The sequence below is a fragment of the Caloenas nicobarica genome, chromosome 3 (assembly GCF_036013445.1).
Source record: "Caloenas nicobarica isolate bCalNic1 chromosome 3, bCalNic1.hap1, whole genome shotgun sequence".
In the NCBI taxonomy this organism is placed as follows: domain Eukaryota; kingdom Metazoa; phylum Chordata; class Aves; order Columbiformes; family Columbidae; genus Caloenas; species Caloenas nicobarica.
This window is the reverse complement of record NC_088247.1, coordinates 26,403,589-26,416,060: the sequence shown is the minus strand read 5'-3', so window position 1 is coordinate 26,416,060 and position 12,472 is coordinate 26,403,589. Positions and strand designations below refer to the sequence as shown.

At 37.5% G+C, this 12,472-nt stretch overlaps 1 protein-coding gene across 1 annotated transcript in view; it reads left to right on the top strand.

The window, feature by feature from the left end:
- The window catches only part of BMP5 (bone morphogenetic protein 5), a 58,041-nt gene extending 50,513 nt beyond the window's left edge, over positions 1-7,528 (top strand). The window contains exons 6-7 of the mRNA XM_065630935.1: positions 1,431-1,541; positions 5,264-7,528. Coding sequence (XP_065487007.1) covers positions 1,431-1,541; positions 5,264-5,413 — 261 coding nt within the window. The 3' untranslated portion in view covers positions 5,414-7,528. The remainder of the gene's footprint in view (positions 1-1,430; positions 1,542-5,263) is intronic.
- Positions 7,529-12,472: the final 4,944 nt, after the last annotated feature.

Sequence of the window (12,472 nt, the reverse complement as noted above, 5' to 3'; positions counted from 1 at the left end):
AGTGGTCTTTATAACAGCATAGCTAAGTTTATATCATTTCTAGGAAAAACTCGTCCTGCCATACAGTTACAAAAAAAGAAGGTACTTGTAGTAAAAGGTTGTAAAGAGGGAGGCAGGGCTTTAAGAGCAAATAGCAATCAACCTAGGGGTTCTTTTTTCCAGAAAGCAAAGATCTCTCTATAATGAAAGAAAAAGAAGGCTATCAGCAACCTATAACCTAGACATATTGCATATGTAGGTAAGAACTCAGAGATGGCTGGCTGTGCATTTCACATTTCTCTGAAAGATTTAAAAACAATTCTCCATGAGCAGAACAAGTCCATGAAGAGAAAAAGTGTGCTATCTCTTTAGTGACAGCTCATCCTTTACAAATATAGCTTTCTCATATGGCCTCATTATTCTGCCTGACTTTTTGTAGTATGTTTATCCTCACAGCAGCCTGAAGAAGTAGGCAGAGACTGTTTTCCCAAGTCTGCAGAGCATAATCACCCTGTGCATGGCCACAGAGCAGGCTTGTGGTATCGCCTTGAACTCAGGCTACTGAACAAGTGAAGCATTGTCTCTCTGCAGATCACAGATTTTTCCAGGTATCACCAGGTTTTTCATTTTTTGAAACAGTAAATTCTGATATGCCCCAAGATGTGAAAGGCTCTCAGATCAGTCATTCAAGCTGGCCACAGAGAAAAGAAAAACTATTTTTTTCACAAAAAAAAACTTGAAGAATTCAAAGTTTTGGTTTGAAAGCCAGAGCTGCACCATATGATATTGAGTCAGTGAAACTCATAGTCGAATGAGATAAAAAGAAACAAAATGCAAGAAGTAGGTACTTTATCCTCTCTGCGCTTCCCACAGCGCCTCCATTACCTTTGCCTGTCAAAGGAAGAATTCAGCAAACTAAAGACATAGCTTTCATTAACATTTTAAAATATTTCCCCTCTTGTGGTCTTTTCCCCATGCTGTGTTGCCAGAAATATTCAAAATGACTTATTCAGTGACATTCCAATGGGTAATTTCTAGCAAGCCTCAGTCTCACACAATAATATAATTATTAGTATTGAGAATGCTGAAGAAAGAAGATGCATTTGCATTAGTTTTGTTGCACCAAGAAGTGCTCAAGATTTTTAGCCTAGGAAGAAAAGTATTCTGACAAACATATTTGGACCATATTTGGACCTTTAATTTGCCTTACAGCCTCATTAGTTGGTATTCAGTACAGATTTCTAAGTTTAATTTAATTTTAGTCTGAATTTTGCATGAACAAAACAAATACTTCCTTTTTTTGGCAAAGAAAATGTAATTTAACATGCCACATTCTGAAGTTCATTTTGTCCTTGGACAACTCATACTTAGTTTGATAGAGTTTTAAATTCTCTGAGTGAGAAAAAACAAACAAACAAACAAACAAGAGTTTTTATTTGTTCTTGTTTTAGGATTGGATTATTGCACCAGAGGGCTATGCTGCATTTTACTGCGACGGAGAGTGTTCCTTCCCCCTCAATGCCCACATGAATGCAACAAACCATGCCATTGTTCAGACTCTGGTATGCCTCTGCCTACTTTCTATTTGCCTATTTTGCAGTTGCAAGTCTCTTGGGACAGGGGCTGTATCTTCCTCTCTGTTTGATACTATTGGATTTTGGTTATTTCTATTTAAATGATAAGCCACTTCAAAGACATGTGTTGAAGATTACACTGGAGAGTGACTGGTGACCAGAGCGGTAGGTTTCCCTTCCATTTCAAGTGCAATAACACATGAGAAAACTGTGTCATATTACTGGAGAATTGTGTAGACAGGAACCAAAGGGGCCCCTGGTCCCACTTCCAAGAGCATTTTGCAGCTTATTGAAGCTCTGTGTTAACATCTACATGCTATACCTTCCAGAAATACTGACACTTGGCCACTCTGTAGACCTCTGTTGTCAACTGTTGGCAGAGATAGTTAAACTGTAATTTAATGTGAAGCTTTGCATGCAGATGCATTTACATCTAAGAAATTGTGTTCAGTCATGCCTGGCTAACAAATGCAATCTATAAATAAGTGTATTTGGATCTGTTGCTCTGCCTGGTACATGTAAAAGGGGATTTGCAGCCAGCTTTCTGCCTCCACTAGTTCTTATGTTAGTCCTGTACATCAGCTGGAGCAGCCAAAAAGATGATCTTAGTTGAAACAGCTGGCTAGGTCTCCTCTGCCCCAGCAGCACTCAGCTATGGTTTGGAAAACACAGCATCTACAGAAATCAAGACCTTTAGACTATGCCTAAGTGTAATGTTGAGAGTCCAGTATCTGGCCATGATTTTTCACCTGTGCCAGCTGAAGAACTGGTTCTGAACAGCATCAGTATTAGCAAAATGATTAAGAAACAGAGGAATGAGAGATAGTACACTAGGAGGGAGTAGGAGTATGAAATCAGAACAGGAAAGGGTTGCTATCACTAATTAGTTTCTGGAAAGGTCAAGGCACTAGGCTACAATTAGAGAAACAAGGGTTTAAGGCTCCCTCTAATTTAAACTGATGATAGGAAAGTATCCTGACCATTAGACTGTGCTGAGGAGTCTTTCAATGGGAAAAATCAAAGAAAATTATCACCATCCATGGAAAGACTCCTCAACACAGTCTGATGGTCAGGATACTTTCCTGTCATCAGTTTAAAAAATTTACCCCTTCAGAAATGAGTGTAGCTATTTCCCTCCTGGGAAAACAAAACAAACCAAACAAACAACCCTAAGCCCGCAAAGAAACAAGCAAACAAAAACCACCAACCCAAAACCTCACACCAAAAAAACCTCAGAAACAAAGAAACAAAGTTTAATTGATTTCTGAAAGAGAACAAATTCTGCTTATGAAAATTGCCAGGTATTTCTACATGAGATAGACATTTTTAAAACATTAGTATGTGCTGAGGCCTTTTCCTTTCCATTCAACTTTTCAGTTATTCACCTTCTCCAAGTCCAGCCACCAGTGCAACATTATTTCTGTATACTATAATTTGAATCAGCAAGATTTACAAAAAGAAGGCAAAATGTCAGAGGCTGGAAATAAATAAAAGTGTGGTAAGGGGTTCAGGTGAAAGGGAACTGCAAATGCCAGTTGGCAAAGAATATAGCAATGTGCCTGGGAGACAATGAAGAATAGCATATATGCTGCCTTGAGCTGAAAAGAAATAGGTCAGCAAAGCAATAGTTTAGCATTATGCAAACATTGTCCAGAAAAGCTGCCAATATCAGTGAGATCCCCAGGTTAGAGTTCCTTCCTATAATTATGGACTGTTAAAAAGAAGTGGTCCAGTACTATTTTCTCTTGTGTGTCTATCCTTTCCAAAAATTGTTAACTTCACATTGTTCAGAAATTCGTTTAGTTTGTCCTATTTTTTAAAATGGATACTTAAATTTTCCCTCTTTTTTATGGCCTTTTTGGAATTGTGTGTCTCCCTCTGCATGTACTACACATGCATTCAGTTGTGCAGCCAAAAAATCATGAGGCTAATTAAATTTTAACTGCACATAAATTAAATGAGATAACAGTAGTCGAATGCTTTCTGGTTTAAATTATACAAAATTCAGATTTGCACAAGGTGTGCACATGGGGATGGCTTGGGAAACAATTATTCATACACCCCACCCTAATCCAAATGTAATCATCTCCCAGCCATACTGATTACACCATTTTAAGAAAGCCCAGTCTTTGGGTTGGGAAGTAACTGTTCCTTGGTACCCCTCCAAATTTACTGACGCATTTTTTTTTTCTTTTGTAACAAGAATAGGAGAAATGCTGGGCCAATACCTCTCTCCTTTTTCTGAGGCTGAACTTAGGCAGATAGATGATATAGATGCATATAAATACAAATAGAATGTGTTTAATGAGTTATACAAGCTTTCCTCTCCTCTCTCGTTTCTCGTCAGTCTCTGAGCAGGTGTTAGAGCAGCATTGACCTCCTGGTCATGCAAGTCAGTGGATCAGCAGGTTGGCTTGCACTGAGTTCCAGGCTCACTCTTGAACAGGCTGTGAGCATCGCTGTCATGCGGGGCTAGCAGAGCCATGAAGCTCCCAGCGGGGTGGCAGGGGCCGGTGGGGCCAGGAGTTACAGCAGGGCAAACATCTGCCTAGACGAGGCACAATCATTCTTTTCTCCAGTGCTTTGCTATTCATTTGTTAAACTGTTTTTAAATGTGTGTCTAAACCCTTACGAAACTGCTACTTCAGGATTTATTATTGCTCATTTCAAAAGACCTTCTCATGGTAACAGTTATGTAAAAATCGTTTCCTGATAGACTGTTCTCTGTTGTCTGGCAAAGGCTCTGGGTTTATATCACTGCAAGACAGATGGCTCTAACAGTTTTACAAAGACTTAACATACAAATGAAACCTATTACTGCTGAAGTCTTCATCCATGCCTTAATAATCTCTTGCCCTCTCTATTACTACTCTCTCTTTTCTGGGCTTCCCAGTTTCCAAGTCTTCAGCATGTGTAGAATATTACATTTAACCTTCTTTCAAGTAGGAAGAACTTGTATATCCCCCATTTTCAGATATTTCCACTAGATCTTGTTCATTCTGGGATGCTGTTCAAAACTCTTTTCTTTCTCTTTAACCTTTCATTGATATATTTCAGCCTAGTGTACACAAAGCCTTCTCTGCCTCAGTCCTTTCCCCAGTCCCTCTGTCCAGCTGGCACCCACCTTATGAATTGACTTCAGTAGAAGTAGGATTGGATCCACAGATACTTAGATAAGACCTTAAGATACATTCACGCTGTCTAAGAACCCACGTTGTATCATTTCATAGGCGGAAAACAGTTTCAGGATGAGCCTTTGCCTGCACAGCCTTTGCTGTCTGTGACAGACTTTCCTTCACACCAAGACCCTGACACAGGAAAGCACTTTGGCACATGCTGGGGTCCCGGTGGGACTCGGGACTTGAGCCTGTGCTCCGTGTTAAGCACTGTCCTCGGCAGAGATGGTCCTAGCAATATGTTTAAGTGTTTTCCTGAGCAGCTGCCGAACTCCAATCCTTTTCTAAATTTCATCTGAAAACCAGCTTTCTCTCTTGGCCACTCTTCCTCATTTATCTCTGCATCTGCTATTATTGTATATCTGCCCACGCGATTGAAATCAGAGCAACTTTCTGGAGGTAAGCTGTGCTTTCAAGTTGCCAACAGAGGAAAATCTGCGAGCACAGCACTCTCTGAATTGCAGACATGTTTTGCACTGACGTCCTTGTACCTCTCTGTTTGATATATGAGCTATGTATTTATCTGTCTTTCAGGTTCATTTGATGTTCCCTGATCATGTACCAAAGCCATGCTGTGCACCAACAAAACTGAACGCAATCTCCGTGCTCTACTTTGATGACAGTTCCAATGTTATTTTAAAAAAATACAGGAATATGGTCGTGCGTTCATGTGGCTGCCACTAGAATAAAAAAAAATAATCTAAAGCAGAGGGTTTTATTCACAATTGTAATAAAGTCAAGATATGAGCCCTGCTGATGAAAACACAGTCCTAAATTTATTCCATTTCATGTCATCTCTCATTTAAATGTACAGTATAATGTATATAGTAGCTTTTATTTATTTAAAAGTATATAGGTTTTTTTTGTACGAGAAAAATTTCAAGATCATTTATGCTATGGGTCACCTTAATATGCAAGAGAACTTCACAAACTAATTTTTCCAATTTACCATACTGGAATTTAATTTATCCCATTTCAATATTTTTAAGTAAAGCCTTTGTATAGACTTTTTTAAAGCTAGAAACTCCAGAACTTCTGTAACTGCTTCATGTTGTTAAAGGAACTAAAATACATTTGTTAAAGGAACTAAAATACATTTGGTGTTATTGTGCCAATGAAAACTGTGGTGGGGTATTTATTTAGAAAGAGGCACAGGAAAAAACAAAATAAAACAAAACACAACCACCAACAACAACCGCAAAAAAAAAATTTAAAAAAAACTAAACAAAACTTCTTGGCTAAATATATTTTTTCTTTTAGAAGTTCTGCTCCAGTAGAAAAAGTGAAATGTTGAACAGTGTTTAAGTAAATAAATAGTAGGTAGAAAATAGAAGTGAAAAGATTGCACATAATTGTTATAACTATTTTCTGTAGCAAGATGAGTGTAACTGGAGGAGTATGTTACTTCTTGGCTTGTGGGCTGCAGAGTTCGCAAAAGGCTCAAAGCTTTGGGAATTATGTGGAAACAGACTCTCACCTCTATGACTTTCCAAGCTAACACTAAAAATTGAACTACAACATTCTTACCTCAAATCATATCAGTCTATTATCTATTAGACTGCTCTGGCAAATATTTTTATAATAACAGCATGAGGTGAAATCAAACAAACAAACCACACTAGCCATCTCATTGTATACACAAGTGATGATACACACAAAATACACAGAAGACAGGGTATGGACAGGCGTTGATCTATTTAGCTTCCACTTTTGAACATGTTTTCTGAGTCTGCAAGGGAAGGCACAGGGGTTGCAGCAGTTGTCACCTGCTTAATTGAAACTCTTGTCTCTGATGGTGGCTGTTTTCAGGCAAAGATGAAAACCTGCTTTTGTAGTGAGCCACTGGGTAATTTGCAGCCCACTTTCTGTCCCATCTGCTTTTCTATCAGCTGGAAATTGGCTTAAATCATGAGATGTAAGATGGGTTATCTTTCCCTTTTTTTTAGCATTAACTATCATAACTTCGAAAATTCTTAAATCCGTATAAACAATTTTTGATCTCCCTTAATTTCTGGCCTCAAATGAAATCCTGTGGTTGTGAATTGCACAATTAATTACAGATTATGATTCTCACCACCACTATCCATATGTTTATTTTGAATTTATCACATTTAATGTTTTTGGATATCCTGTTGTTTTAGTGTTATTGAAATGGGAAATAGAAACTCTGTTTTCTCTTTACTACATGGCTAATTCTAATATATGCTTTTATCATGAATTGCCTTGATTAAAAATGGTTCATTTAGACAGTTCAGATTGTTGGTAAAAAATGAATAGGATATATCAGTTTGTCCTTAGACAGTCTATTCACATAAAATCTGTCTTTTCCTGTTATTTAAAGCATATTTCAGAAAACACAGATTGTTACAGACTGATAAAATTAGCATGTGTGTGTGACTGTACGTATGCATGTGAATGTGCAACTGTCCTTTTACAGGAACTAACTTATTTTATTTGCTGTTGGAGTAATACATAAATCCTTTTTATGCATACACTCAGATTTTTTAAAAAATTAACAGTTCTGATTTCAGTTTTGTGAACTCTTTCCCCTAATACAACAGTTCCCTTTTACACTTGCATCTCTATTTTATACTGACATTACCTACATATCTACATGTAGTTGCAGTTCATGTACAAGGGTATATAGTGAAATATGATGTCTCCAACTGAATTACCATTTTGGAACAGTTGAATTCCTGGGTTGCCTTCAAAAAATTTGCCGGTTACTGTATAAATTGCATAGGTGGATATGTTTTTTTGAACTCAATTTATTCTAAATGGAATTTGATGGAAACTAAATTTTGGGTACATTAAGTAATATATTTTTAAATAATGGTGTACCATTTTGAGAATAAGAAACTGAAGATTATTGTTATATTATTCTTTAAAAGATGCTGTTGGAATATATTTCTATATTTTGAGACATAATAAACCTGTAATACTATTTCTTCTGCTGTGATTTTGCTTCTGAGACACATGACGAACTAACACTGGCTTCATATATTCTTGTAAAGGTAAAAGCAAGAGATCACTAATAGTTATGGATAGGTTTTGTTGCAGTTCATACAGACATTTTGCAAAATTAATTTAACTACTTCTTAAGTTGCAGCTGTTGAGCCATCTACACTATTAATGAAAGTCATACCTCCAAATCATACCTCCAAATGTTAATACTCCACTCAAAATATACTAAGAAGTAGAAATAGTTTTAACAAATATCCACAAAACCCTAACTGGTCACTCATCTTCTGAAAGGAAGGATAGAGCACTGGAACAGGCTGCTCAGAGATGTTGTGGATTCTCCTCTCTGGAGACATTCGAAACCCGCCTGGATGTGATCCTGTGCAACCTACTCTAGGTTAACCTGCTTTAGTAGGGGGATTAGACTAGATGGTCTCCAGAGGTCCCTTCCAACCCCAACCATTCTGTGTGATTCTGTGGTTCTGTGACAGTGGCACCACACCCTCTGCATGCTCTGGATAGGTGTATATATGTGTGTTTTCACGTAAAATTGTTCAGGTAAGTCCTTCTCTAGTAGTGCCTAATAAAGGGGTTTTTGTTCTTTTGCTAGTTCCTAAAAAATACCTGTTATTTTTTATATATTTATACATAATATAGACATATGTATGATATATAATTAACATGTATGCCATTATATTAATTCATATTAAATATTTACCCGTATATATAGCTATATCTATTTCTATAGTTATGAAGACCATTCCATTATTGTTTAGGACGTAAGAGTTTTATTCTTTTTAAAGTTGTTTAAGCTTCCTGCATCCTTAAAACTGGAAAGTCTAAAGGACTAAGACCAGAAAAACAGAAGCAGCTCTGTACAGAATTAATATTACATTATGGGTCAGAGCTTCTAAGTCTTTAACTTACTCAATGTTAACACCATTGCTACACATTCTGGGCCAAAATCAAATGTTTAGATGAAATTACTAGCGACAACTTCTATGACTTAGGAGCATTCACCCTATGGAAGTCAGAATTAAGAGTTGAATCATATTGCAGCAATGATTTCATCTCCTTTAAAAGAATGTAGCTCTACGAGTGTGATTTTGATGTCCAAGACAAGGTGAGCTTTGACTGAAGTATGGGGCACTTTTAAGTTACCTGATATGCTAAGCTGTGAACCCACTTAACAGTTTTCCTTTGGTTAGACCACCTGATGGGCATCTCTCCTTTATCTGGATGCCCATTTCCATGAAGTATTTATGGGGTCAAGATTTTCTGATTTTCACCAAAGGTTTCACATTCATTAATTAGGGATCAGGGGTGGGAGACATTTGCTAATAGTCAAAAACATGCTTGTTCGGATTGCATTATCCCTTTTTTTGATATGAGATAAAGCTGAAAATTAAATTCATATAAAGCTGGCTGGTAGCTGACCACATAGCAACACACCTGATCAGTACAAAACTCAGCTAGAGATATCTCAGGTAAACACTGGCATTGGTGTCTTCAAACAAAAAGGGTGATCATTCCTTGTTCTGTTGTGTATCCATCTGAAGGGTATTCAAAGGGTATCTGAAGAGACATCTGACTCACATGCCCTTTACAACCCCATAACTCTTCATCCTGAGGTGGCCTGTTTCGGCTTTTAGGTAAATATGTATTTGTGTTGATTAATTGGGTAGGTAATATAAATGGAGCCATATGAGGAGCTCAGGTATCTTCAGGACTGCACAGCTGTTTATTTGTATGTTGGCACCTGTAGGACTATATAACAGTATTCAGTCTTTATATTATGATAGGAGTCAAATGTCAGACCATTTGGGGCCTCATTTTATTAAATGCTATATACATGAGTTCTGTAAATTACATCTATGCTGTAGACACTGGAACTAAGACTTTAGGGACAACATAGAAAAATTGCACTTTTGGATTCCAATTCATTTGTTTCTCTCCAAAAACCATGAAGTGGGTTTAGAACAATAGCTCTGCCACAGACCTTGTCTGAGCAACTGTAGCAAGTTACAATCGCTGAGAAATTTAAAATAATGTTACATTGTTGAAAAAGTTTAACAGGGTGTTTAATTGGGATGCAGAGCTCTGAGAAATCTTTTGTTATCGTGATGGCATGTCAGAAAATTCAATTTTGAAATATTTTCTCTACCATTTAATTGGAAAATATTATATTGCTGACTGCTTTTTTTTTTGTCACTCCTCTTTTGAAACAGTTTCATAGTAAATTGACTTTGACTCAAAGATGGTTAAAAAAGGGTTTAGGCTTGTACTCATAAGATTGTGAATTGTTTCACCAATAACCAAAGGATTTTAAACACCGGGAATTTAAAATTATGTTCTTCGCAATCTCTACCAACTTTTCTGCTCACACATTCTGCTGTGCATAGGGAGAATTTGACATGTGGTGCCTGAATGACGAACAAGCCACATGTGAATTATACAGCATTATCTTTTACTATCTGATCTGCAGTCACGGAACTTGCAAACTGTGATTTACAACGTGTTACTGAATTCTTACTCACATGGCTTGAGCAAGAGCTTGATTAAAAACAAAAGAAAGCTAAACAAAAATCCAACAAAAAACAGTAAGAGAAAGTTTTCTTGCCATCTTAATTCAAATAAATCAGCACCAAACATGGTACATGAGGGATTAGGAATCTCATGTGAATTAAATGGGCCTTTTGTGTTCTGTTTTCCATATTTACAACACATGACATAGGCACTTCTCCTGACTGTTATACATCCAGATAAATACTTTCTGTTCAGTTCCTGCGCTTTTTTTTTGCTTCCAGATGGGCGCCATCAATTATTATTATGAATATGAATGAAGATATTTTCATTGCTTTAGCAGATGTTAATGCTTTACAAAAGAAGTATGTGTTGTTAGTACAACTTTGCAGGTACAGAAAGGTCAAGAGAGTTGCCTAAGATAAAAGCAGATGAGAGGCAGTATAGGGGAGACAACCAGATCTCTAGTGTCTCCATGCTCTAGCCTGTCCCACACTGTTGCTGGCGTGACGCCTACACTCGACACTCCTGTCCCTGCAGTTCATGACTTTAATGAATGATAGACAATCTTAGGGGTTACCAAGTACTTTTCCAGTTTCATGATTGTTTGTGGAAACCTGGGCAGTGACTGATAAAACTGGGTCATGTGCAGGATGCAGACCACACCTTTCCTGTGTGGGGTGATACTTCTATGGAACCAACCAAGATGTACTTGAATCAGATCTTGGAGCACCTTTTCAACAGTGTCATAAATCTGCACCAGTAGAGCTCAAGGCAGTGACACATCCTTTGCTTTTCTTACATTTTCCCCCTGCTCTGTGGGAAATTCAGCAATGCGTTAAGGCTGAGACTGTGTTAACATCTGTGTAGCAGGGGATCTCAGGGCAGATGTTGGCCAGGGATATGAAAGCATCATATTTCCTAGGGAACAGCTCTCTAGCAGAGTAACATCGAAGAAGAGATGTAGGAGCAGGATCTCCTCTGTATAACTTGTCCTGGTCTCTTCTGGATCTCCAGCTGGCTTGTGAGCAAAAACATTTGTAAGAGTGAGAAAGCTCTTTAATTAAATTGTGAGGAGAAGACTTGGAGGGGACTCCTTCTGGCATCTCTGCCCCTCATAAGTCCTTCCACAATAGAGAAATCCAGGCTCAAACCCAGAGCTACTCAACTGTACAGAGACCAAAATTTGGACAAGACGTGATGGAGAAACATGGCATGTATATCAGACTCCCTAAACTGATGTAGCTGGAAGCAAAGCTTTTCATGCCTGATTATTTTCTTGGTTGCTTAGCTGGCTCATATTAACTTGCCACAAGAAAGCTTGTTCCCTTTTATTCGGGGCAATTATGCATCCATCACTGGGATTCCTTTTCAAAATTAGTGCTTCTCCCTTAACCTCTGCAGCAGCTCTTTTCAGCCTTCCCTGCATGTTCTCTGTTTTATTATTCAAGACTAACAGCTCCCCCAGGGAATGCTCTTTCCTAGACTGTGCTGCAGAGATGTAACAAAGACAAGACATGCCAAGTCAGTCACTTGTTTAATTAGGATGTAAATCCTTGAGAAATCTTTTTTGCTCACTTTTTCTTTCTCTTTCACATGCATTTGGGGTTTTTCTTGCTTTCTATCTTGGTATGAATTCTTATGGATAAAGATACGTGGGCAGGTGCATAGAGTTCTACAAAACTTTCCTGTGAAAAGTATTTGCACATTTAGCAAGAAACAAAACATCATAATTGGTTTCCTTTTTAAAAATGGAATTGATATACCTAGTAAAAAACTTCCATTCCCCTTAAGGAAAGAATTTTTAGCAAACTACTGAGCCTGGTTATATTTCATGTTTTGAAATCTATTAATTTAGTCAAAATTAAGGAGATGCTAATTAGCAGGACCTACATTGCTTACCTCAGGACATATATCCACGGACCAGATTTTTATTCTCAGATACATTGGTGTCAATACAAAAACTATCAAAATTAACAGTGCCCTTGAAATATTCATGAACATATTTCTGATTCTTTCTGCTTATCCGTATTGGACAGGGAGGTAATGAGAATGTTATTCATGCCAGAATACAACTAACTGCTTAATTCTCAATTTTCTTCTCCTTATAAACAAGTCCTTATGCTTTTACTCTTTCCTCTCACCCGTCTACAAGAAAAAATGGCTGAAGCTCATGACTTAAAATTCTGGGGAAATAATTTCATGCTTTGGAATTGAACTGAATGCAGAAATTTCCAAACTTCAAGTTGAAGTTTTAAA